The sequence below is a fragment of the Fusarium solani genome (genome assembly GCF_023522795.1).
Source record: "Fusarium solani strain SB1 chromosome Unknown bctg00000001, whole genome shotgun sequence".
Taxonomy (NCBI): domain Eukaryota; kingdom Fungi; phylum Ascomycota; class Sordariomycetes; order Hypocreales; family Nectriaceae; genus Fusarium; species Fusarium solani.
Genome location: NW_027072156.1, coordinates 5,334,249 through 5,357,749, shown reverse-complemented (window position 1 = coordinate 5,357,749; position 23,501 = coordinate 5,334,249). Strand labels below are relative to the sequence as shown.

At 50.4% G+C, this 23,501-nt stretch overlaps 7 protein-coding genes across 7 annotated transcripts; 4 read left to right on the top strand and 3 right to left on the bottom strand.

Annotated features, from left to right (window-relative positions):
• Nucleotides 1-1,340: 1,340 nt before the first annotated feature.
• On the top strand, nucleotides 1,341-2,879 carry MRS44_003805 (uncharacterized protein; the record flags this gene model as incomplete). Its single annotated transcript, XM_065623368.1, has 3 exons — nucleotides 1,341-2,158; nucleotides 2,213-2,639; nucleotides 2,721-2,879. 3 exons carry the CDS (start codon nucleotides 1,341-1,343, stop codon nucleotides 2,877-2,879), a joined length of 1,404 nt encoding a protein of 467 aa, XP_065479440.1.
• A 475-nt stretch (nucleotides 2,880-3,354) lies between these two features.
• MRS44_003804 (uncharacterized protein) lies at nucleotides 3,355-6,325 on the top strand (the record flags this gene model as incomplete). The annotated part of the gene is made up of 2 exons (XM_065623367.1): nucleotides 3,355-4,799; nucleotides 4,870-6,325. 2 exons carry the CDS (start codon nucleotides 3,355-3,357, stop codon nucleotides 6,323-6,325), a joined length of 2,901 nt encoding a protein of 966 aa, XP_065479439.1.
• A 909-nt stretch (nucleotides 6,326-7,234) lies between these two features.
• On the bottom strand, nucleotides 7,235-8,107 carry MRS44_003803 (uncharacterized protein; the record flags this gene model as incomplete). The annotated part of the gene is made up of 2 exons (XM_065623366.1): nucleotides 7,235-7,418; nucleotides 7,479-8,107. 2 exons carry the CDS (start codon nucleotides 8,105-8,107, stop codon nucleotides 7,235-7,237), a joined length of 813 nt encoding a protein of 270 aa, XP_065479438.1.
• A 613-nt stretch (nucleotides 8,108-8,720) lies between these two features.
• MRS44_003802 (uncharacterized protein) lies at nucleotides 8,721-10,113 on the top strand (the record flags this gene model as incomplete). Its single annotated transcript, XM_065623365.1, has 4 exons — nucleotides 8,721-8,787; nucleotides 8,844-8,859; nucleotides 8,908-9,252; nucleotides 9,513-10,113. 4 exons carry the CDS (start codon nucleotides 8,721-8,723, stop codon nucleotides 10,111-10,113), a joined length of 1,029 nt encoding a protein of 342 aa, XP_065479437.1.
• Nucleotides 10,114-12,568: 2,455 nt separating this feature from the next.
• On the top strand, nucleotides 12,569-16,705 carry MRS44_003801 (uncharacterized protein; the record flags this gene model as incomplete). Its single annotated transcript, XM_065623364.1, has 10 exons — nucleotides 12,569-12,894; nucleotides 12,953-13,178; nucleotides 13,228-13,287; nucleotides 13,339-13,638; nucleotides 13,808-14,136; nucleotides 14,183-14,727; nucleotides 14,789-15,635; nucleotides 15,707-15,722; nucleotides 15,793-15,988; nucleotides 16,104-16,705. The coding sequence occupies 10 exons, from the start codon at nucleotides 12,569-12,571 to the stop codon at nucleotides 16,703-16,705; spliced, it is 3,447 nt and encodes a 1,148-aa protein (XP_065479436.1).
• Nucleotides 16,706-17,958: 1,253 nt separating this feature from the next.
• Nucleotides 17,959-18,805, bottom strand: MRS44_003800 (uncharacterized protein; the record flags this gene model as incomplete). Its single annotated transcript, XM_065623363.1, has 2 exons — nucleotides 17,959-18,540; nucleotides 18,590-18,805. The coding sequence occupies 2 exons, from the start codon at nucleotides 18,803-18,805 to the stop codon at nucleotides 17,959-17,961; spliced, it is 798 nt and encodes a 265-aa protein (XP_065479435.1).
• Nucleotides 18,806-20,005: 1,200 nt separating this feature from the next.
• Nucleotides 20,006-21,430, bottom strand: MRS44_003799 (uncharacterized protein; the record flags this gene model as incomplete). The annotated part of the gene is made up of 3 exons (XM_065623362.1): nucleotides 20,006-21,117; nucleotides 21,290-21,302; nucleotides 21,422-21,430. The coding sequence occupies 3 exons, from the start codon at nucleotides 21,428-21,430 to the stop codon at nucleotides 20,006-20,008; spliced, it is 1,134 nt and encodes a 377-aa protein (XP_065479434.1).
• Nucleotides 21,431-23,501: the final 2,071 nt, after the last annotated feature.

The window sequence follows — 23,501 nt, the reverse complement described above, 5'->3', positions numbered from 1 at the left end:
CTGCACCAAACCCTCATTATTCGGGAAAACTTATGAATTAATGTAGAGTCAGCCTTCGGCTGAATTAAAGAGTCAGCCTTCGGCTGAATTAATAATACAATGACTTGTTCAAATGGTGATATCTATAATGAGAAGTTAGAGAAAACTCTTAGTCCTCTGGCTTGACTCTAGGCCCCTTTTACTCTTCTCTTGGATGAAGTTGCTTTTGCTCTGTTGATGAAGGCTCCTCCAAGTGCGACCGCCGTGGCGTTTTTGCAGCAGTTACTGTAGTCTCTCATTGGACAGCTGATGTAGGCCTCCCCTATCAGCCAAAGAATAGCACAAACCAGAGACTATAACAAATCAGCAGAAATAATAGTAAAGACTATATTTTAGTAGATAAAAAGCTTCATTATGGGCATCTCAGGCCTGCTTTTCATATACTTTTAAGTTTCTGGCCCCATAGGGCCACTGGAAATGGGTGAACTGGAGTTCGTCGGTTACCCCCATTGTAGTTCGTCGGCTGCCCCATGTGATGCTAGCGCCCTTCCATTTCCCACCCAAATCAGTTCGTCGGTTGCCAAACGACGTGAGGGATATTGTTAGGGCGATTTTAGTCAAATCGCCGGAGAATAGTACCTAGGGTTGGCACAGGCCTTCTTCGTGTAAGAAATGCGCCCCATTTCGCGTTTGCTAAACATGCCTTGACTGGAAGTGCGGCGCATTTCTGGAAGTGAAATGAGGGTAGAGATCTAAGGGCTGTAATTGGAGCAGAAGTGGAAATGCGGCGCACTTCCACTATAAATACTTAAGTAGGCTTTTACCTTGAATCTGTGAATGCCTTCATCTGCGGCACACTCCGCCTAGCTGCCCTAGTTCAGTGAAGTTCGGTAGGCCAGCGGTTACCTTAAAACCATAAGGGAAAGTCTGAGGATCTTATCGCAGCGGTCTCATTGGGCAGCTCAAAAGATAAGATAATCGTCAGCTAAGTCCCGGTTAATGCCCGATGCGGAGATAAATCAGACTTCAACACACAAGAAAGGCAGGAGCATTGACACTCGCATGGACAATGGCTTCAGAGGCCAAATGACCAGAAGCATGATTCATCGAAGCCCAAGTGGGATGCGCCACTTGGGGTTGATGTTGGTGAAGTTCCAAAATTTTCAGCATCTGGAGGGATGAAACGTGAGCCAATCATGGATCTCGTTGCTGCCCCACCGTTGTCAGGTCGACGCGACGTCACAACAACAAACATGTGACAGCGCCCAACGACGATTCATCAACAGCAGCAGAGACACATATCGTACCTGGACATCGCTGCAACATTCGTTCGTGCGATTGACGCTGGCCCATTCAACAGAATGCTGAGCTCCAGATCGATTCTGGCCTGGCTGAACGGAATTCATGACGACGCTCAACCGGCATCCGAGTCATCTGCAGCCCCGTCATTGAAGCACGCCATCAAACACCAAGACCGAAAACGAAGACTCCCATCACCTCCCTCAGAGGACCACATTCAATACTCCCCTCTCTCCCAGATGGACAATCCCGGGACACCAAAGCGCCCCAGGGTAGCACCTATCACCAATACGACCGACCCGCAACTTCGATTGTCTCCAAAACGGGGTCGAGAAGAGGATGACCATGACTCGGACCAGGAGGAGGAGGGTGGTTACACGCCGCGAGCATCAGACTCTGGTGCCGGCAACAGGTCACGGCGGGCAAGGTCTCGCAAGAAGGCCTCCCCAAGTCGTGTTTCAATCTCGACATCTTCCTCTCCCAGTAGGAGACTAGACAGTTTATCCCTGAATACCGACGGAATCGTTACTCGACAGCTCGGAATTGGCGATAAACGGCATCCCGTTGTGCTCAAACAGATGCTCTCGAAGGTCCTCAAGTGGTCAAAGTGGAAGGGCATTCTGGGCTCAAGCATGCGTGAAGTATTCGGCGATGATCTGTCGGAACACGGGCTAGACGAAGATGACGCGTATTCAAAAGAACCGGACGATTATGGCAGCACCCTGTCACCAAATGATGTGGGCGAGATTGTGGACTACGCAAGACAGTGTTTTGAGAAAAGTCACTCGGAAATTGTATGGAACTTCGAGGTCCATCATCGTCTCTTGGAGAAGGTCTTTCGGGTTGGGCAGCGTCCACATCTAGTCGATGTCATCTCGTGGTATGCCGTTAAACCATCCCTCTACACTACTACTGGTAACGCTAATACTACTAGTCATTCTGCCACCATCACTAAGGAGTATCTGCCAACTGCGGCAGGATCTAAGCTCGTCGACTTCTGCATCTACATCAACCCCGGAGCAGATATCGAGAATGGGGAGGACTACGCCGACCAGGCCAATGAGCTGAGGCGTTCTCTTCCAATGCTGTGCATGAATCACACATCCTATCTCGGACTCAAAGCTGAGCCAATATCCATCAGCCTGGAAACTAAAAGATCAGGCGATGATGAGGATAATGCGACTCTGCAGATAGGCACATGGCAAGCTGCGCAGTGGAATTACCTCAAATACATGCTGGTAAGAGCTGGAGGTGAGGCACATGCTGAGACTGCTCTGGATGAGCTTGGCATATTGCCGGCCATAATCACTCAAGGCCATCAGTGGAGCTTTGCGGCGACGACACGAGAAGGCAGCAAAACAGTGAGCATTCCTCCCCTCTTCCGTCAGCCGTGTCGACGACCGACGCAGCGGTATTTCTTTCCAAGTACTGACAGCTAGCAGATCCTCTGGGCCAAATTTATTTTTGGCGATACCACTTCTTTAGCCGGCGTTTACACAGTCGCCACCGTTGTTCAATACCTCCGGCACTGGACCGCGACTGTGTACTGGGAATGGTTCAAGAGGAACATCCTAGACATCATCCACGAAGCTCCTATTTGAAAGAAAGGAAGTCGGAAAGGCATAACTATTGAACGAGTTAACGATGCGATTAATACATTTTACCTCTCATGTCAAATCCTGAAAAACTCCAGGATCCTGTTCCAATTACACAACGAAGCGGCGTCCTGCTACCGATGGTAGAGCTCAAACTCGCCATAATATCTAGGGTAATTATTAGGGTCGCGACCTCCGCGACAGATACAAGACTTTGCCTAAGACATCCATGCGGCACAGCCCGCCAATAGATAGCCTTCATTGTCATGCATGGAAGCGTGTAGAAGGTAAGGTGCCTATGATAGAGTTGGTATGCCTGATGTTATTAATAGAACAAGGTTCCCCGCACCTTCAATCACGAATGCTTATCCCCTTCGTGATGGAATTTACAGGAGAATTGAATTCCCATAGAGATCTTTCAAGCCCCGATAGCCTTTTTATTTTAGCTCTAAGAACCTGAAGGCATAACACATTCTTTACAATGGCTCACGTTTCGATCATTCCTGCACCAACTCTAGCAAACGAATCAGCTGCTACCTCAACATGGTGTTTCCAACCTGACACGGAGTCCGAGATCACTGCTTTAGCAGCGTGGTGCCAAGTCAAGCAACAGCAGCGAGAACCCCTCAAGGCGACCAGCGAGGAAGACGACGACGTTTCATCTGACGAACTCATAAACGAGCATGATGTTGGTTGTTTGACGGATGATCGTGCCCTGCTTACGAAAGATGGCACAAAGTCGATCAAGCAAGACTTCCTCGACCGACTAGCAGAGTTACTGTGCTGTATGAAGAAACCGTCCTTTATCACGTGTACAGCTATGACCGAAGAGCAAGACGAGGTCACGATTGTGGCCGCGCGAAACGGGGCGAAATGGACAGCCGACGACAAGAATCTCATGGAAGACTTGGCTACAATCATGGAAAGACTTTCTTCAGATGGTCCAAGACATATTACCGCACCCTGCCACCCGAAGCTATCGCTAACAACTCCCACAGATCCATTCGACGAGGATCCGCTTCCTCGTCTCCAAAGCAGGTTGACAGAATACTACGCGCCGAGGCTTCGACACCATGTCCAAGAACTTGTCAAGCACGAAGGAGGCAAGGCAGACATGATATTCTTCACAGATACATGTCGCGTTTTTTTGTCCAATAAGATATCGCCTCAAGATTTCGCCCACTGCGTCGAGCATCTTTCCTATAACACTGATTTCTACTCTGTCCTGAAGGCTACATTCACACCTGCCGTATTCAAGCGGCTTATCGATGATCTGGCATTTATTCGGAGGCCTATGCAAGGTGCCAGGGCCTTCTGTTACGCAGCGAAGAAACTTGGGAGTTTTCAAAAGATTAAGATCCGACTGCTAGGTTCCTATCGATCAAGAGCCGTGCCACATATGCGATTTCCCAGAGAAAGACTTCCGATGCCTCGGGGGTTTGAGAAGAAATTCGACGCCGAGGTTAAAAAGGTCAAATGGGTGCATGCTGAGATGAGAGTGATAACTCACCTGTTGAACGAGGAGAGTGAGGCAAGGGGGGTACGGATGGTCCCGTATCTCGGTGTCAGCAAGAGGACATGCTTTCTCTGTGGCCATATCATTCAGCAAATGGGCCAGTTCCAAACGAGAGCTAACCATGGCAAGATTTACTCCCAGTGGACACTGCCTTCTGCGGTACCCGTTGAGCAGCGGGATGCTGTGAGGCTGCAGGATGCTGTTGAGCACTTGAGAGATGTACTGAGGCGAGAGGCGGAACGAGACGATTTGCGACCTATGGATCCCGAGAAAGAATCCGTTATGGCGTCACCATTATTACCACCAAGCATTAAGAGTACCCCATTCACGCAACATGTCAAGGATCCGAGACGCCTACAGAGGGAGTCAGACTGGCTTAGCCACCTTGCCCGACGAGACAGAGCATCTGGGTACGTGATAAAGTCGGCATTCACATGTTTCGGATGGGAATAGTTGCTGATGAGCTTAATATGGGGGCAGAGAAGATATTGAGAGCGGCGGTTCGGGTTCAACGAGTGGTCCCGGTGGTGAGGCGCTGCCCGGCATATACAACGAGGCCCGCACCAGCGATCACCGTTCCGCACCAGAGGCCGCTCCAAAGACGTGCGCCAATTGCAAGACAGACTCTGGTTTTCTGGTTTCTTGCCCGAAGTGCGACTCAGCATTGTATTGCGATGCCGACTGCCGCAAAGCCCACTGGCCTACACACAAATTCTGCTGCAAATTGGGGCAGCCCATCGACTCTGCTGATTACCTGGTGCTTGCTTGTCAAACGAATCGGTTCCCTGAAGATGAAGACACCGCTACCGCCTATGGGTTTCGGTACTTTGCATCTGCGAAGGATCGAGAGAGAATGTTCAAACTATACTGCCGACTGGTCAATCAAGGTGGAGTTGTCGACGAGGAGCTTCGTGAAGCTTTGCATAAGGATCGACTCAAGGAGTTTATTCTTTTCCGCAGCTCGCAGCTACCATGGGCAAATACTCAGCACGATATAGACTGGCTTCGCAAACAACAAGGGTTTAGAGCCAACGCCGTATGTCCAGATTTCGGCAAGAAGATCATCGACTCAGTGCGGAACTTCTTAAGCCCCGAAGACAGGGACGTCTGCTTTTCTGATCTGAGTCCTCTTGAAAAACGCCAGGCCTATGTCTTCTACGGGCAAATTTTGAATGGATATGTTCCTGATGCGGACGAAGATAATTGGATATCACTGGGCTTCTGTACAGCTCCGGGTGGCCAAGGCGCTTTCCGACTCGCGGATCTTTACACACTCCTCGTCCAAAAGTGCCAATTTGAGGAATTCTGGAAGGCAATGGCCGATTCAACCATGATTGAGCTCCTCAGAAAATACGGCATGGGTCATGAAATTGCTCAGCTGCGCAATTTTGAGCACCACATGGGAATCGTTGCGACGCGCTATCAGAGCGTTTGGGAACTCAAGCGGTTCACTAAAGTGGCCGACCCCCACCCAATGCGTGCCGTCGACGTCGACTATGGATTCGTAAAGTGCAGCACCGCGCGTGAACGATCGCTCCTACGTCAGATATACACAGACTACTTCTCAGGAGGGGAGGACGAGATGAAACTCCACGAAGCATGTGTCAACGGGAGGCTGGCCGAGTTTCTTGAATCCGTCCTCGGAAAACTGCCAGTTCCGCCTAAGGCACTGGCGAACTGCTATCCATTGGAGGGGTATACTTTTATGGGTATGGTGGCGAAGTCGGTGATGCTGTGCCCTGAGTCGTTGGAGGAAGATGTCAGACGCATGTGTCAACACGAGGGAGGAAGAGGCGTCATCTTGACCATACCAGACGAAGACGATGAGGCGATGAAGAGGTTCATCGAGGAACGAGCGGCTTTCCTTGATATTGGTATCAGAAAACGCATCACTCGTCACGGTGATAAGAATATCATGGGGTTGGCTATGGAGTGATTCATTAAAAATTAACCGTCGCAGTTCAGATTCAGTACTTACACGTCCTTATCGAACTCGAGATGGGAGGCTCAAGGGGTAATTGACTAAGCCCATTTCTTTGCTTTTCAGACCAAGTGAGAATCACTACGCAACAATCGAAACCTCGCGCTCTTCCAATAACCGCCTAATTCCCCCCAGGACAGCCCCAGAAAAATCTACTGCAGTCTCTAGCACATCTTCTGACAGAGAATCTGGTTGTTGTTGAGGCAGCCGCTGATGCATTGTTGTAGACGTCGGAGACTGCCCACGCACCAAGTCGGGCATCGCGAATGGTAAACGCCCACACACTTTCTTCCAGGTAACCCCCGGGGCGTTCTAGGGCCCTAGCTTGTTTACCACCTCAGCAGTGGGCGCGGCAGTTCCGAGTGGCGAAAGGGCCAAAGCGGTTAAAGGGAGTTTCTGGGATGTGTCAGCATGCAATGCAAAGGAAGGGTGCGGGATCTTGGGGGATGTCTCAGGCAACTTACGGCAGGGAACAGCATCATAAAGGAGTTTGCAGCGTTATACGAGGAAGAGAACGAAAGTTGAACTGGGAGCTGGATGAAGCCGGTCTGTTCTCTGAGGGGAATCAATCAGTCTCGACGCGGGCATGCGGTTCAACCTCTTCAATTCAACCCCATCGATTCCATTTGGTCAAATGCCGAGTAGGCTGTCAACGCAACACCACGCGAAGGCGAAATCAATGGAATTGAATTGATGACCAGCCTGTCTGATACACCTGGCACCCATTCTCCAAAGTCTCAACTATTTCTCGATTATGTTGCATACAAGGTAATTAGGCGGCACGCTAACGACGATCTTCCGCGTAGTTATATACTTGTCAAGTAATCCGGACAACCCTTTGCTTCCCGCCCCTCAAAGCTGTGTCTATTCTTCACCTGACTCGCCCGACTCGTCTGAGGGCGGAGGTAAAGGCGGATGGAGTTTTGGTTCTGGAATGGGTTTGAAGTTTGAGCGAGGAGGGATTTCAGGCCCAGTGCTCTCATAGTCTACCAGCACATCTAAGGGGTGCAAGAGCATCGGGAGTTGCTGCAGGTTCTCGAAATTCCCCCTTTGTTCTTCACAGCTCACGCACTAGCAACTGTGAAGCTCCCCATTTTCGCGCACGTACGTCTCATACTTCTCAGTGTAGCTCTTCTCATCAGCGACCCTCTTTCTGACAAACTTCTTTATGTCCTCACGCTTTCGGAAGGTCGCGAGTTTCTGATCAGCTATCTCTTTGGTGGACTTTGGGGGTAAGAAGTACGGGCTGTAGAATTTATGCATAAAAAAGTCCCAAAAAGCGCTGTCGATCACCTCGGGGTGAAGAAGCGCGAGAACTACCGAGACGTGAGGGTCACTAGACTCACCAGCACGTCGTTGCCATTCCTCCTTTAGAGGCGATGTTGGCCATTGCTGCTGCGATCTTTCGACGATGGATCTAGTGAGAGATTTTACCTCAATATCGTAGAATATCCCAATTCGACCGATTGCTCGGATTGGATCGGGAGAGAAGCCGTTGATCCATGCTGGTGGAATGAAACATGAGGTCGGGACTGTATAGCAAAATTCCCAGTCCAGGACGGCGACGAGATTCAACTCGTCGTCCCAAAGGAGGTTGTTGCCTTGAAATGCCATATCCCCGTGCATTAGAACAAACGGCCCATTGCGCCTTGTTTTCATAAGAAATTTGGTGAGCACATGCGCGTAAAACTCCTCGTGGGCAAACACAACTTCGTAGCCAGAGTCAGCGCTGCCCATAAATCAAATGCAATCAAACAAACTGCCAAATAAATCAATCAAATATGCCAAAATCTTATTTCAAATCAAACAAATACAAAATCCCGAATTTGAAATGCCATTTGATATATTTGATACGTGATATGAGGTTGAGGTCTAACCGGCTAGGCTGCTAAGTGAGCTTACCCGGAACCTAGTAAGTGACAGAATCCGGTCAGTGGCCTGGCCAATCAGAGCCATTGCCCACAGTCGCTATTAGCGAGCTACCTTCAGACATCACTCTAAATGCGCTAGGGACAAAGTAACTTCTTAATTTCCCTGCTCTTCGCCCCCACATCATCAGACCGCGTCTTTGGCAGTTTGTTTCTCTCGACGCGTGCCAGCCAGCTCTGATAGACGCCCAACCCAACGGAACCCCACGGCATCGTGCTTCCTTCTCCACCCTCTGCCTTTGCTCTTCTCCGACCGCCGAGGAACTTGGCGAGTTAGTTTGGATCGACGACGCAGACGGCATTGCCAGATCATCCTACCGTTGTAGATCTCCCGCAAGCTGTATGGAGGAACAAACGATATGTTTTGGAAGAGTCCTTGTCTCGAAAGGGCTCGAAGGGACGGAAGAGCTAGATCAAGCGCCATGGATTTTTTCTTGTTGAAGTTGACGCTAACGACAGCCCGTTCAACCCTTACTGGGCCTGTCGTTTGTGCGACGCGAAGGGCCAGCCCGAGTTCTTCGCCGCTGCTGCTACCCGTTCAGCAGCTGACCACCTCCGCAAGTATGAGAATGAGATATTGCGAGCTTGGGCAACATTGACCATATGCAGGTCCCACAGGATCTTCGAGAGCAGTCAAAGCGCCGACACAGACCCATCAACCGACGATTCTGACCGTCCCAAGCGACCGCGCTTGCAGTACAGCGCCGTGCCGCGGGCCAAGGTCAAGATGATCCGGGAACTGAGCCTGGGGCTTCTGATCAACACCGATGTTCCCTTTTCTTTCTTTACCGATCCATTTTTCGAACAGCTGGCCTGGCAGCTCGACCCTCATCTGTCTGGCCAGGTACCGTGGAGCCGGCAATCGATGAGCCGTCTACTGGATGTCATGTACAAGTCCAAGAAGGATAGGGTCAAGCAGGAGCTCTTAGATGCCCTCACCAAAATCCATCTCGGGTTTGACCTGTGGACCTCGCCCAATCGGCACGCTATCATGGCGGTTATTGCTCACTTTCTTGACCGCCAAGGCAAGCACTAGTCGCGCCTATTGGCACTCCGACGCCAGCTCGGGTGCCATAGCGGTGAAAACCTCGCCGTAACGCTTTCACGAGTTGTACGGGAATTCGAGATAGAGGGTCGAGTTGGGACAGTGATCTCGGACAACGTATCCTCGAACGATAACTGTGTCCAAAACTTCTACGGAAGCCTCAACGTAGAGATGGGACCGGCGGACATCCGGGCCAGACGTATGCGCTGCTACGGACATATCCTGAACTTGTGTGGGTGAGGGACGCCAAAATTGGACTCTCTGACTACTTCGACCGCTGGTACCGCTGCAACCGGCCGGTGGATGAGCAGCGAAAGGCGATTGCGGAGACTGTGGCATCCCCAAGCGTGCTACGGAAAACACCTGAAGATAGTGTGTTCAAGCAGTGGGTTAAAAACAGGACAGCGAAGACTACGGTGATGGGCAGCGAGCTTGAGCGGTATCTGCGGTTAGAACCACAAGAAATCGAGGATCCAATTGAGTGGTGGATGGCTCGCCAGGGGCAGTTCCCAATGGTCAGCCAGTTGGCTGTTGATATACTTGCCATACCGGCGATGGCGACTGATTGCGAGAGGTCGTTCAGCCTCGCCAAGTTGACGTTGACGTCGCAGAGGCTTTCAATGACGACGGAAACACTGGAGAAGTTGCAATGCCTCAAGAACTGGGTCAGGCATGGCGCGGTGAAGCTGGGCCCGACAGCAGGTGGGAGAGATGAGCTCCAGTGGGAGATTGGAAATAGCGGTATGGAGAGCACGGATGCTGAGATTTGAAATATTTGAAATATTTGATTAAATATTTCAAATAACAAATCCAGCGTCGAGGGCTATCAAATATCCCAAATATGACCCCGGATTTGATTTGTTTGATTTGAGGGCAGCGCTGGCCAGAGTCCTCTGAGCCGAGGTCGGGATCTTGGGTCCGGATTAATCGATTGCGGCTTAATTTCACTAGAGCTTGAATATACTCTTCGGGTTTCGTAAATGTCTTCTTCTCTGGAAAAAAGACGGAGGGGTTGAGATTCTCCGTTTCTTGGAGAACCAACTCCATCGGCATTGGTCTGTGGCGGATAGCGATGTCTGGTGACTCTGGTGTGGGCATCCCAAGAGCCCCGATTTCAGGGAACTCAAGGCTGCGAAGTTGAATGTAATGATCTGCCAGCTGATCGTGAACACGTTTTAGATCCTTGCTTCGCCGTGCCCCAGTGGTATAGTCCCATCTTTCGATTCTGCGGAAGAGCATTGCGTTCAATGATGTGCCTCGGACGTGGTCCATAATAATGAAGGCGTGGCCGATTGGACTTTGGGAGTTGTAGGACCATGCATGAATCTTGGGGATTGGAATAGTCGTTTTTGTTGTAGCTGCTTGTTAAACCTCAATAGACAATGCCGTCATCGCTCGACCGTGACGATTTCCTCTTTTGGATTAGTACGATTTTGAGAGAGCGTGACGATTCCTTAAATTGGTTAGCACTGATAAGCTACCCCACCACTAGGTTCGTGCGTCTGGATATGAAACGCCGCCGGTACTTTGGGGTCATGCACCCGGCTTCGGGTTCGACTTATTGAATCAGGGACTCCGTTTCTAACGACATAGACTTAAACAAATATGCCCGAACACACGACTGATTGATCTCTTTTACTCTTTAGAAATTCTCATCGATTGACTAGCGTCATCACTGATCCCCGCGGAACCTATTGTCCAACATTAGCCGACAAGAATTACCCAAGTATACCTCATTCAATTTATACGAAACGGCATCCATACAAACACAGAAGGGAGAAAGGTGTCCTTAAGAAACCTACGATTAAACTCCTATGAGCCCCTATTATAATCCTTAGGGTCTTCTGTCTGCTATTGAGCTATCACTCTTTTTAAACTCCACAATATCAATTACTTTGGTAATCGCGGACGCGCTGTTTTGACCAGAAACCCACCTGTCCATTTCGGCGGTCCAGCCTCACTAGCATGCATGTCTTGAACAACACAACGAGGGTCGGTTAATCACGGACCACCGCTCGGGCCTCCCTCAAACGAAGCACAGCCGATCCCGCAACCCCTAGTAAGCCACCTCAGCTTAACCGAGGCAACATGCAGTTTGGACGGCAAAGTGTATGACTGTTTTGGTGTTACTGCAGGTTTGGGCATCAGGCAGCAATAGGTCAATGCTCGGTTACACCCACCTGCAATGCAGCAGCAAAAGCGCGAATAGATAACGCAGATAATCTTGTCAGCTTCAATGCGATTTGCGCGGAGCGGTCTGGACTACCCTACTACGATGTGATGCTGATAGGGTATGCGGGCAAGCGACACACTTTCAGCTACTCACTGCTGCAACCTTCCGTGTCACATCAGAGGCAAGATACCACGGCCAATGACTCCCAATCCGGTCGCACTTGCTGCTGAGTCGACAGTTGTTGCATATGCCTCTACCCGGATTGTCACACGAGTGCACCACAAGAGTCAGAGAGGTGTTACGATCTGTTGCAGGTTCGGCAGGTCTAGTATCGTAGCCTCTCCTCGTCAAATATAATGAGGCCGAGGAAGGAAGAAGACGAGGGGACAGAGATGAATCAATCAATAATCTGTGCTTCTCTATCTTGAAATCATCATTCATCTTGACTTAACCACCCTCGTATCCGACAACAGTTCCTCCCCTCACTGCCCTCCCACGATTTCTCATGTCCGCCCTGCTTGTAAGACTCGACCCCTACGACGTGGCTGTTGTGGCTGCGGCCGGTCAAACAAGCTGTCGATGTGGGGAGGGGAGCTTCGACAAGGGTTGTCCATCAAAACCAAAAACGGCAATAGATCGACGAAGTTTCCTCTTTCCCCGAGAGGAGATAATGTAGATCGTCCCATCGGGGTCCCAGATTCTCCCGTTCCGTGTCGAAGCCATGGTCTGAAAGCTTTGGAGGCTGGCTCAAGGGCCCTCGAGCGATGAGAGCAATAATTCCCAACGAAGACCACTTCTAGCTTTCGTCTTCGGTGAGTCTTCAGACCTCTCCGAAGCCTCTGAGTTGATTGACTAACAAATCAGGCTGTGCCGCCGTTCCGCCTTGCCTAACCTCGGGCGGAATGTGGATGTGCTGAGTCTGCCTCGACAATAAAACCCCGCACTCAGTCAACACTGCCCAACACGTATGCATGCCACCTTTCAACTCCGTTGGAAGTCGTCAAGCGTATCTTGTTTCGTAAATGCCCTAGTATCCCGCCAGACCAACCAAGATGCCTTCCTGGGTGCGCGATCTGCGCTCCAGAAAGTCCAAACGAGACGCACAAGCAGCTGCTGGGAGGGTTGATCAGTCTGCCTTTGGAACCGACCCATCGAGCATCTTGACTGAAGGAACTCAGAGAGACACTCCAAGAGACCACCGGCCGTCACTAGTGTCAGCCCCAAGCTCTCGGCCAACTGGGTGCAACCTTCCAGGCGACTCCCAGGTGGCCTCTCGTCAGCCCGCCATACCGCATCAGTTCGAGCAGGAAAAACATGGTCTCTTCGTTCTTTATCCCACGAGAGAACTTTGCGTCAACCCATCCATGATAAGTGCCGAGTATGCAGAGCCCAGCATTCTTTATCCCACAGCCGGCCAGTGGCTAAAGTACGCCTAGTATCGTCGCTGTCCACGGACTAAGGGGATCAGCAAGAAAGACATGGACTGAAGTCAAGTCTGGTTCTTTCTGGCTGGAGGATTTCCTCCCAGAGTCTCTTCCCAACTGCCGTATCATGACGTTCGGATATGATTCGGGCCTCGCCTTCTCTCGATCCATCGCCGGCGTTGAGAACTTTTCGATTGATCTTCTCAACCGTCTGCGCGTCGTTCGCAGCAGCCCTGAGGTATGCTCAGCTCATCGACATTATTACACCGCTTCTAATCTTTGCCTAGTCAAGAAACCGACCGATGATTTTTATCGCGCACAGCCTCGGAGGCATCCTTGTCAAAAAGGTTTGCTAAAGCTCCCAAGACTCCATGAATCGCTATTAAACGCAACATCAGGCGCTCGTTATGGCACACGAGACCACACATGACTACGGCAGCATCCTAGATTCTACCAAGGGCATCATCTTTATGGGCACCCCCCATCGCGGATCAGATCTTGCCGCCTGGTCCCTGATTCTTGCAAATGTCATCAACCACGTCACATTCGGCAACAAGATAAAGAAGGCCCTGCTTCGAAATCTAGATTCCAATTCGGCCATGCTAACCGAGATCTCACGCCAGTTCCTCCCCAGAAGCACCGGGCTGAGAATCATGACCTTTACCGAGCAGCTGGTCGAGCCACCCTTGAACACTCTTGTATGACCATCTTCTAGAAGCGATACCTTCCACTCACTTGTCTTCCAGGTCGTATCCGAGTACTCGGCTATTCTCGGTCTTCCAAATGAAAGGGTGTACCCCTTGCATGCGCATCATCGCAGCATGTGCCGCTTCGAGAGTAGAGAGAGCCAGAACTACCTCCTGATAGAGGCAGCAATCAGAGAACTTGTTTCTACAAGTTTGGAACTTCAAGGTGGGCGCTCCACAAGTACAGCTCCATGTGCGACTAACTGGAAGGAGTGGCAACACCTCCAAGCACGATCAATACTGCCATTTCCACTTTGTATGCATCGACGCTTTTAGAGCACAGCGGCTTGCACCCAAGCGATACGAATCTGGGGCGATCAGCTGTGGAACCAAGACGGGCCGTCACTGCTACACCTCCATCAACTGTACCGAGTCCCTCTGTGACTTTAAGAGACAAACAAGGCGAAGCGGCGCAAGTCTCTCCAGCGAGCCTACTCCTCAATCCATCAGGTGGGCATTCTGGAGGTCAGACAAGTTCAGAAACGATAAGAGTTAGAATAAGCGGCCCCTGGGTGAGAACCGGCCGTCTTGTCCCTTTATCAGAATCAGGCCAACATTCCACTATCCTTGCCCTTTCATCAGACACAACCCTCGAGGATCTCGGGTTCAACAAATTCAAAATGTTTGGCAAAGCGGTTTGTAACACCTGGGTTGATTCATCCACCACCCCTATACACGTCACCGATGGGCGGCCCTGCTACGACTCAGCGCGAGGACTCAAGATCAACCGCCGCCAAACTATTGCGGCTTTTCTAAGCTCTGCATTTACGGATCCGATCGATGCTAGGATTGACGCACCGGTAGTTGACGGTGTGCGGCAGCCTTACTCCAACGGCCCGTCGAGCAGTATCGTGGTTGGCCGACAGGGCAGGGCAGGGGTGCGCATTTCGTTTCACAGAACGGTAAGAGTTCCAGAAGATGGAGCATCTTACCATCTCCCTCCAGGATTAGGACGGTTCCCTCTATTTGACGTCCGGCCCTTTAGTCATAAACTTCCCTTGTCCATCGTGGCCAAGGGTGGTGTGTTCCTCCCAATCTACCGTAGGTGATCTGGCCGTGATCCTCAAGCCCATAACATTGTCTAAGCTAATGCTCCTTGCAGAAAAGGAAGCCATGTGGATCAGATTTCAGTGCAGCCGATACATGAAATATATCGTTCGACCCTTTGTGGGCGGTGTCAACGCCATATCCGGAGAGTCCCCCTCAGGAGACATGGGCTCGCTGATACGATACATGAACAAACTCACACCACAGCAGGACTATCTCGTTCTTCCGGAGCAGAAGTGGCTCGATGGAATTGCTACCCGGCCCGGAGTTGTCCGCCAGTTTGTAGCCACCCCAACCGCACCGCCGCGACGCAAGGGCAATGTGATTCCGAGTGAGGCAGAGCGCTCCCTGGGCAGAGGGCCAAGTACAAGCCTGCAAGCGTCATCAGCTGGACGGTCTATTGAATGGCAAGTTACAGGCCAAGATGCCGTCGGAGGAGTCCAGCTCCAGATCATACCCCAGCTTGAAATTGCTCATCTTTTTGCGTGCACTAGCAAAGACGTTGCCAAACCTGCGAAGGAGTCAAACTGCTTCATCTCAAATACAGGTCGTGATTTCAGTGCGACCCGGGAACTCAACCTCCTCCAGACACCCGAAGAGCTGGGGATCCAAGTCGGTGAGGCCATCTATTTCAAGGACTTTGCAACCAAGATTCCTGCTCGCTTCAAAACAATTGGAGACTTGGTCGCAGAGAGTCCCACGTCCATCACATCCCAGCACGTCCTTGACTTGGAGGCGACTGTTATTAACGGGATGACCTTGTTTGTCAAGACGCTGACAGGGAAAACGATCACTCTAACAGATATCGACGCTGGCATGACAATTTTTGAGATCAAGCACAAAATTCAGACTAAAGAAGGCATTCCCCTAGACCAACAACGCCTCATCTTTGCAGGACGACAGTTGGAAGAGGGGAAGTTGCCCACCGAACTGGCGAAATGAGTCGAGGTACTACTACTAACAGCTACCACAGATGTTGCCATCTCGCAGTACAACATCCAGAAGGTCTTCACTGGCTGCCGCGCTCTAGTCTCAAATCAAGTGCTAACTTCGAGTCAGGAATCTACGCTGCACCTCGTTCTACGACTGAGAGGCGGAGGAACTCTCTTTCCAAGCTTCGCTTACCACGGCCAGCTATACAAAGCACAGACAGAGTGCAGCTGCATTGGCATTCTGAAACAATACGTCCTTTCAGTCCTTGGAATCCCAGTTAAAGACCAAGTAATCAGCTTAGATGGCAGGGTACTTGAAGACGGTACGTTTCACCAGGATGGGATATGTTTTCTCCTGTTCCACTCTGTTCATTATCCTACCGCCTTCTTGATTAAAGTTCCCTCCTCTTATTAACCCGTGCTGAGTTTGATCACAAGACGAACCCATATCCGACGTGCGTAATCCGTATCTCCTCACCGTCGTTGATAGGGACCGAGTCGGCGAGTTAAACCTCGCGGCTGGCGGCTCCATTATCCAGCACATCGAGCCGGACACTAGTGACACTCGCACCTGGGACATGGCAAACTCCAAGGTCATCCACTTGCACCTGATTGACTCGCAGACCTTTCAGAACGTGACTGGCCTGCAACCGCCCAGCACACCCATCACAGCCGAGACGTATGCGGCGATGGCCCTGCCGTTCTTCAGCTCCTGGCGCGATGAGGCAGCAGCGCCTGGTGTAGCAGGACGTTGGGACGACTTGCTGGGCCTTGAAGGCAGTCATGCTGCTCCAGTGGGTGGTATGAGACGTGATGGCAGAGGATTGCCGCGGATGGGATTGCTCAAGTCTGGGGCCTGGGGAAGGCTTGACGAAGATGAGGTTGACGATGGAGAGGCTGATGACTTCTCAGACGAGGAGGAGCAAAGGATGGATGACGCAGATGGCCCTTCAGGAAGGCGATTTGACTTCCCTCTCGTTGTTCTGGACCCCGACGACACTTTTGGGTCAATTGAGAATCCTGAGGACGAGGTATATTGACAGGCATGTGGCCAGTTCTGTTCCCAGAAACGGCATCAGTCAAGGGAACTGAATCTGGATGTTCTCAGGGACAGTGTTTCAGTGCTGGGCCCTTTAACTCCTGCCTACATCCCTATTGTCTCTCCCACTTTCACTGAAAGTGGTTTGCACGCGTCGCCATTGGCCCATGACCCTTGTAATTCCCCAGTCCACTTTCACCAGAAAGTTGCCTCTCAATATGACTCCCTGATCAAACTTTCTTGTCAACGTGGGATTCTGGCTCCTTGATTGGCTGGGCCCCTTGCACCGCACCACGCACCCTACATGCATCTTGACAACTTGGGCATGGTAACTGAAGTCCCTGTTACTCATTGATTAATTTGAGTTTACAGTGCTGAAACAAGTCTAACGCGTCCCCCTATGTGGATTGATTGCAACTCTATGGAGTTTGGTGACTTTGGAAGTTCCATTATCATCATTGTTTTCACTCATGAACTTCGCCCTCAGGGAAGAAAAAAAGGAAAAAAAAAAATACGCATCATTATGAAAAGACCATTCGAAAGCACTCAAACCGACCACGTCGAGGTCCCTGAACAGAGCGAGACGACGCAATTGTCACAACATACTCTTTGGCCTGAGCTGTTTCGCAATCGGCCACTCGATATCATTGCTATGGTGACATGAGATGCGCGCGTCGGGTTGGGTATTGTGCAAGCTGGGCTTGATGATATCACAAGTGCCCCAGGGTAGAAGTTAAACACCTTTATAAAATGAATATAGGCCTGCTTCGAGAGCCAATGTCATGCATGGTAATAGTATTTTGTGTTGATTTGCTACTTTACTGATCGGTTGCCGTGGAACTAGTGTCTCCCGCCTAAGGGTGATGATCGCGAAACGCTAATATCAACATTATCACGTCTCGACATCCACGCTAAAGGCTATGGGCAATACGAGCCTGACTTAGTATATTCCTGATAGCTCTATAATAAAGCGAGCTCCATGAGCCCACGTCTTCACATAAGATGGAGAAAACCGAGGCCTCCTAGGTACACAGTAACAACCATAGACCAGGAGACCTCTTTGACAATGGTCCCTTATCACAGCCATCAAGCGGAACCTACAGTCGCCCACGTTGAACTTCTCTCTATAGTTACGAGCATGACCAGTCGCTCTCCGACCGTAGAGTGAGATGCCACAATCATGGGAACATCACACCTCCTTTGGGTGTCAAAGGTTTAGAAATATAATGGGTACTAAGATTGTATACCGTATAATCACCAACTCTTCCATCGCGGGTCCGTGATAGGAATCGCACCGCCCTTCCCGCACGTCTTGCATTTGCATTGTTTTGCCTCCACAGGTACCAGCTTGCCACGTCCACAGCCCAAACAGCTCCCCACCAAAGGCTCTTGTAAAAACGAATCTAGAAGGTCCTTAATGAACTCAGGGACATCAGAGGCTATATTGTCGTAAGTATCCTTGGGCTCTATTGAAGCCAGAGACGCTGGAAGCTTTTCTCTGGCGAACTCGAGGGCCTTGTCGCGGAGCCCTCTCGAGGAGTCCGGAGTCAAAGTATAGACATCCGGTAGAGAGCGGATAAAGTTGCAGATGTTCGGATTTCGACTCAATGCATTTGCGTAATTAGCTACCGATAAGCATTGAAGCCCTTCCATGAGATATTTATCTCCCATGGCGAACATCATTGCGTGGACTCGAAGAGGGGAGATAACACCGGCTTGATCCTCTATACCTGTTTCGATGATTTCTTCGGCGTAGTTACCGGTGTATAGGTAATCGACCATTCGTCGCACCATTGAAAGAGGATGATCATCCATGAAATACTCTCCGGACGCTTCCTAGAAGGTGTGAATGAAGAAGGCAGTGCAACCAGGAGATGGGGCCTACCTTGTATGGCCCAGTACAAGCGGCACGTAAGACTGGGGACTGGCTGCAGACGATAATTCTATGAACCGGTATTCTCTGTCCATTACAGACGAGGACAAAGTCAGTGAATTCTTCAGCCTCACGTGCCCTATAATACCAATCAGATTGCATCTCGTGGAGGATCGTGGCAATAGAATGGTACTTTACGATCTGCGAAATGGTCTGTGGGGAGTTCATTGCTACGACGCTCTCCGACGAAACAGATCGCTAGGAGAAATGTCTCGATTCTGCAATCGAGAAGAAAGACGACAAAGTCTTTCAGACCGTTTCAATCGAACCCAACGATCAGCGTCGTTAAAAATTTTCAGCACGAAAGAAGAAAGACCTGGAATTTAAAGTCGTTGACGTAAAAAGGTGAGATGTCGAGTCAAGGTCTGGACCCGTTGCTCAGTAAGTTGCTCTAATCTACTGCTGGCTTGAACCGACCCCGACAGATTTATTAATAGTTAGGAAATACCGTCCATCACGGTACGTAGCGAGTACAATAATGGTGAGACGTCACTTCAGGGTTAAGTGTCGGTAACAGCACTTTCTATCGAGTTGTGAGTAACAATGTTGTAATGGGGCTTCCCTAGCTTCAGAATACCGTAAAATCTCAACTAACTCGGACACCTTAGCGTACCCGCTTTTCCACGGCAAGGGCTGAAATGGCGCACATAATGAGACCTTACTGGTTAGATTCCTGAGAAAGCTGCCTAAGTGGGTACGCTAAGGTGTCCGAGTTAGTTGAGATTTTACGGTATCTGGCCAAGTTCCCAAACAAGGTTCAATCCAACCCCGCTCAAGAACTGGCCTTTATGCTTCTATGACGAACTTCTTATATCACAGTTGCCTTGTAGAAGAACGAGGCCTTGAAATCGGATGATGGCCAAATCACAGGAACATAAGGTGAACCCCTCACAAATTCCGTCGCGACAGTTTCGGTATACAGGAACCGCCGTCGTCAATTCAGACACTTATCCCTTCAATTGTCGAGGAGCTCCGGCAAGTACCCCGCCCCACACCACCCCTGTCAACGAGGAGGTACATGAAGGGAACCACGCGATGCGTCATTAATTATCACCACCTAAATCCTCATACAAACCATTCTCAATTAAATGATGACTTCCCAATCGGTGCCTTCATCACTACCTATCTCCTGAGTGCGTGAAGCCCTCCAAGGCGTACCCAGCCCCAGTGTTATGCCTTTAACAGCTAGCGCCCTTTATAGGGGACCTCAGGGAGCGTGACTGTTAAGGTCTTACCATACGTCTACTTAAACCTTGGGCGAAAGATAGGCGAGAGTGAGGTATCGCTTTTACCGAGAACTCTGATTGGCCTGATACCCTTGTCGTGACCGGATTGGAGGGCTTCACGCATGGAGAGGATGACCTTAGGTCACGGCTCGGAATCAATAGTGGCTCCGGAGGGTTGGCTTGTCGGTACTGCTTCGCGCCGGCCCGGCGGACCAGCGTCTTCTCTCTTCGTCAGTCGTCGAGTAGTGCCTTGGGGCGTTCTCCTAGGTCTCCCTGGGCACTTATTGTAGTCGGCGGCGTGTGGTGCAGCGCAATTGGCGCACTGGATCCGCTCGGGGTTGGGGCATGTTTCAGCGTCGTGTCCGTTTCGTCCACAGATCCGGCACTTGGTGATTCTCGTGCAGTTCAGTTGAGTGTGGAAGTCCCAGCAATTGGCGCATTGTTTCGGTTTGCTCACTTTAGTGATTGGTCGCGCGAGCTTGCTAGTGCCAAAGAGGCAAAAGCGGCTTTTCGGTTTCTGGTCGAACGCGATGACAACGTTGGCGAGTCCAGTGGCGGTTAGGGACTTCTTCGTCGGGTGGCATTTTACTGGCTTAAGTCCAGTCTGGGCTTGTACCTCTTCTTGGATTCTCTCGATTAGGTCTACCCTCTCGCCTCCTAGGGATTGGAAGCCGGTGGGGCAGTCCTGCACGACATAGGTGTGCCACTTGACCATCGGTTCGACTTTGTCGGCACCGAGGTTCGCTCCAATTGTGCTGGCTTTTGTAAGGATATGGTCCCGGGTGGTGACGTCGACGGGCCGTACCGCCCAGCCGGTCTTGGTCCTAGTCGCCTGCGGAATTTTTCCGATCGTGAGGTTGCAGTGTTCCGCGACAAAGGTACGGATCGCAAATGGTTCGTTTCCCCAGGCAGGGGAGTCCGGGTCTAGAGGAATGAAAACGCGGATATCGTCAGTTGGCACTTCAGGGGCACACTGCTGTTTTTGTTTTGGTTGTCGCGTGCGCGGTTGGGTATTTTCGGGGTCTCGCTGGGCCCCATGCGCTGGGCGTCTGAGGAAGTCGGCGTAGGTGTTGGACTTAAGACGAGTCTGGGCTTCGGCGACGGTTGCGCTCGGCTCGCCATTCAATGTATTGTTCCAGTGTTCGAGGAAGGTCTCAGAGAATTCCTTTGCGGCATGGTACGCCGGTCCGGTGGTGAATTGTTTGGTGGCCTCGTCAATTGCCTTGCAGAGTGTCGCGAAGACCTGGACTCTAGCTTGGAGTCTGTCATTATAGAATCGATATTTGTCGCTTTCAGTTTATCCTTGCGGCAATGCTATCCATTTATTCGCCCACCTCGCCGAGCCCACAGGTCTAATAGGAAAGTCCAAGATCAACTTGCTAACGCTAAACTCAAACCCCACTGTAAATAAAACAAACAAACCAACCTATGGCAGAGAACTACAGTATTGAGCATTTGCAGCTTCCTCTCCTACAATAACCCTTGTAAATAGAAGATGGCTCCACATGTCAAGCATATGTACACATGAACACTGTGTACACGCTTGTCTATGACTGACATCGTGCATATCGATGTACTTGCTGGATGACGTATTAGTGACAGTACATATGACTCACACAGCCAACCTGTCTCCACTTCCCCGGATTCGCGCCCCAGACTTCCAGGCAGCAACGGTACTTCAGAGTACCACATTTGCTCAGCCATAAATTGCTTACGCGCCCAAAAGAAGGCCTAATTCTGACAAAACATCTGCTTATGAGGAAGAGCCATGTACCCAGATGACCCCACCCTAGACTTTACAAAGAGCATGTTGATTTGGAGCGGTAGGTGCAAGTGCTCAATACTGTATACAAGCTCGGGGTACGAACAGATACAGAATAGCTAGAAAGACGATTAGTATAGATGTTACCATCCGCGACAGAGAGGGCCTGGTACTATTAGGGCGGCATCTAGAGGGGGAGGTCATCCCTGGACACGCGGGCAGGGACACTTGTACTTATAGTTAAACGCTGCATAGCTGCCACCTAGGGCGGCCCAGTAGGCTACTAGTAGCTATGCGGTAAGTAAGCCCAGCCCAGTAGGCTACTATGTGACGGTCAAGGTTCCCAACGTAGTAAACCGTAACCTGATTTGGTTTATGTTGGCAGTTGCAACGGGGCGTAACGTACTGAGCGTAGGGTGGCAAATCACGTCTGATAATATCAAGAAGTATTCTTGAGTAATCAAGTTGTATTGAAAGCTGGAGAGCTATCCAGACATAGGAAAGTGGGAATGAGCGAGACTATATATACTTATTCTGATTTACTTGGTCGATCGTGGTCGAACGCGCTCTTGTTCGACCTGTTCGACCATTTAAGGTTAAGGTTTCACTTTTGGTCGAACGTGGTCGAACTCGTTCCCGTTCGACCAGTTCGACCACACACCACTTCCACCGGGGCCTGTTTGTTCCATTCCGAGCTCCGACGTTTTCCGTTCGTATCCTGGTTGATCTTCCTACTCGTAACATACTAGTAGCTATGCGGTAAGTAAGCCCAGCCCAGTAGGCTACTAGTAGCTATGCAATAAGTAAGCCCAGTAGGCTACTAGTAGCTATGCGGTAAGTAAGCCCAATAGGCTACTAGTAGCTATGCAATAAGTAAGCCCAGTAGGCTACTAGTAGCTATGCGGTAAGTAAGCCCAATAGGCTACTAGTAGCTATGCGGTAAGTAAGCCCAGTAGGCTACTAGTAGCTATGCGGTAAGTAAGCCCAATAGGCTACTAGTAGCTATGCAGTGAGTAAGCCCAGTAGGTTTATTTATTTATTTGTTTTACAAGAGACCAGCCCCCTTACTCCGCCAATGCCTTTTCGAAACAAGCCAAGCGCTTAAGAAGCCGCCTGTGTTGCGGTTACAGGGATTGGTAGATTGGATCAAGGGGGTAGTAGCGTCTGCGAGTGATCTACGTATAATCCACCTCTCACCATTCGCGCTTTTAGACGCAGCGCACAGGCGCTTGCTACTCAAACCCCGCTTTTAACAACATTGCTGTTTCATATATATGTTCCTTTACCTTTTCTATTCAATCTACATATTCCTCAGGGAGTAGCATTAAATCGCATTAAATTATTCGCCATAACTATTAACTACTCGAAATAGAATAACGTACATGATAAGTGAGTGGATCAAACAAGTGAGTGGATCAAAAATCCTCACCCTTCTCAATTGAAAATTCTATAAAAACACAACAAATCATCTAATCAATTAAAACTAGTCGCTATACTCTTCTTCAGACATTGCCACAACTATCTGACATGTTCTTGCATTATGCCCCGTCTTGCCGCATCCTCCACAGCGCCTTTCCCTCGGTCGCCCCGACCCTCCTTGACCACCACGTCTCGACGATTCCCCCTCTACCTGCCCATCCACATTCATCTGATCAATTGCTTCCCTTGCTTCCCCCACTGTCATCACTCCTCCTTTCTGTAGTCGCCTCCGTTTTGCCCTCCGCCGCCGGCTTAGTGTCTCATTTGCCTGCTGAAGATCGCGGACCTCGGCCCTCAACAAGGCAAGCTCATGCATAGTTGCCTTTGTTCCCTTGGAAAGCGACTTTAATGCTTCCAGTATTGACTCTGGCGAGCTACTATGATGCCTTCTGATTCG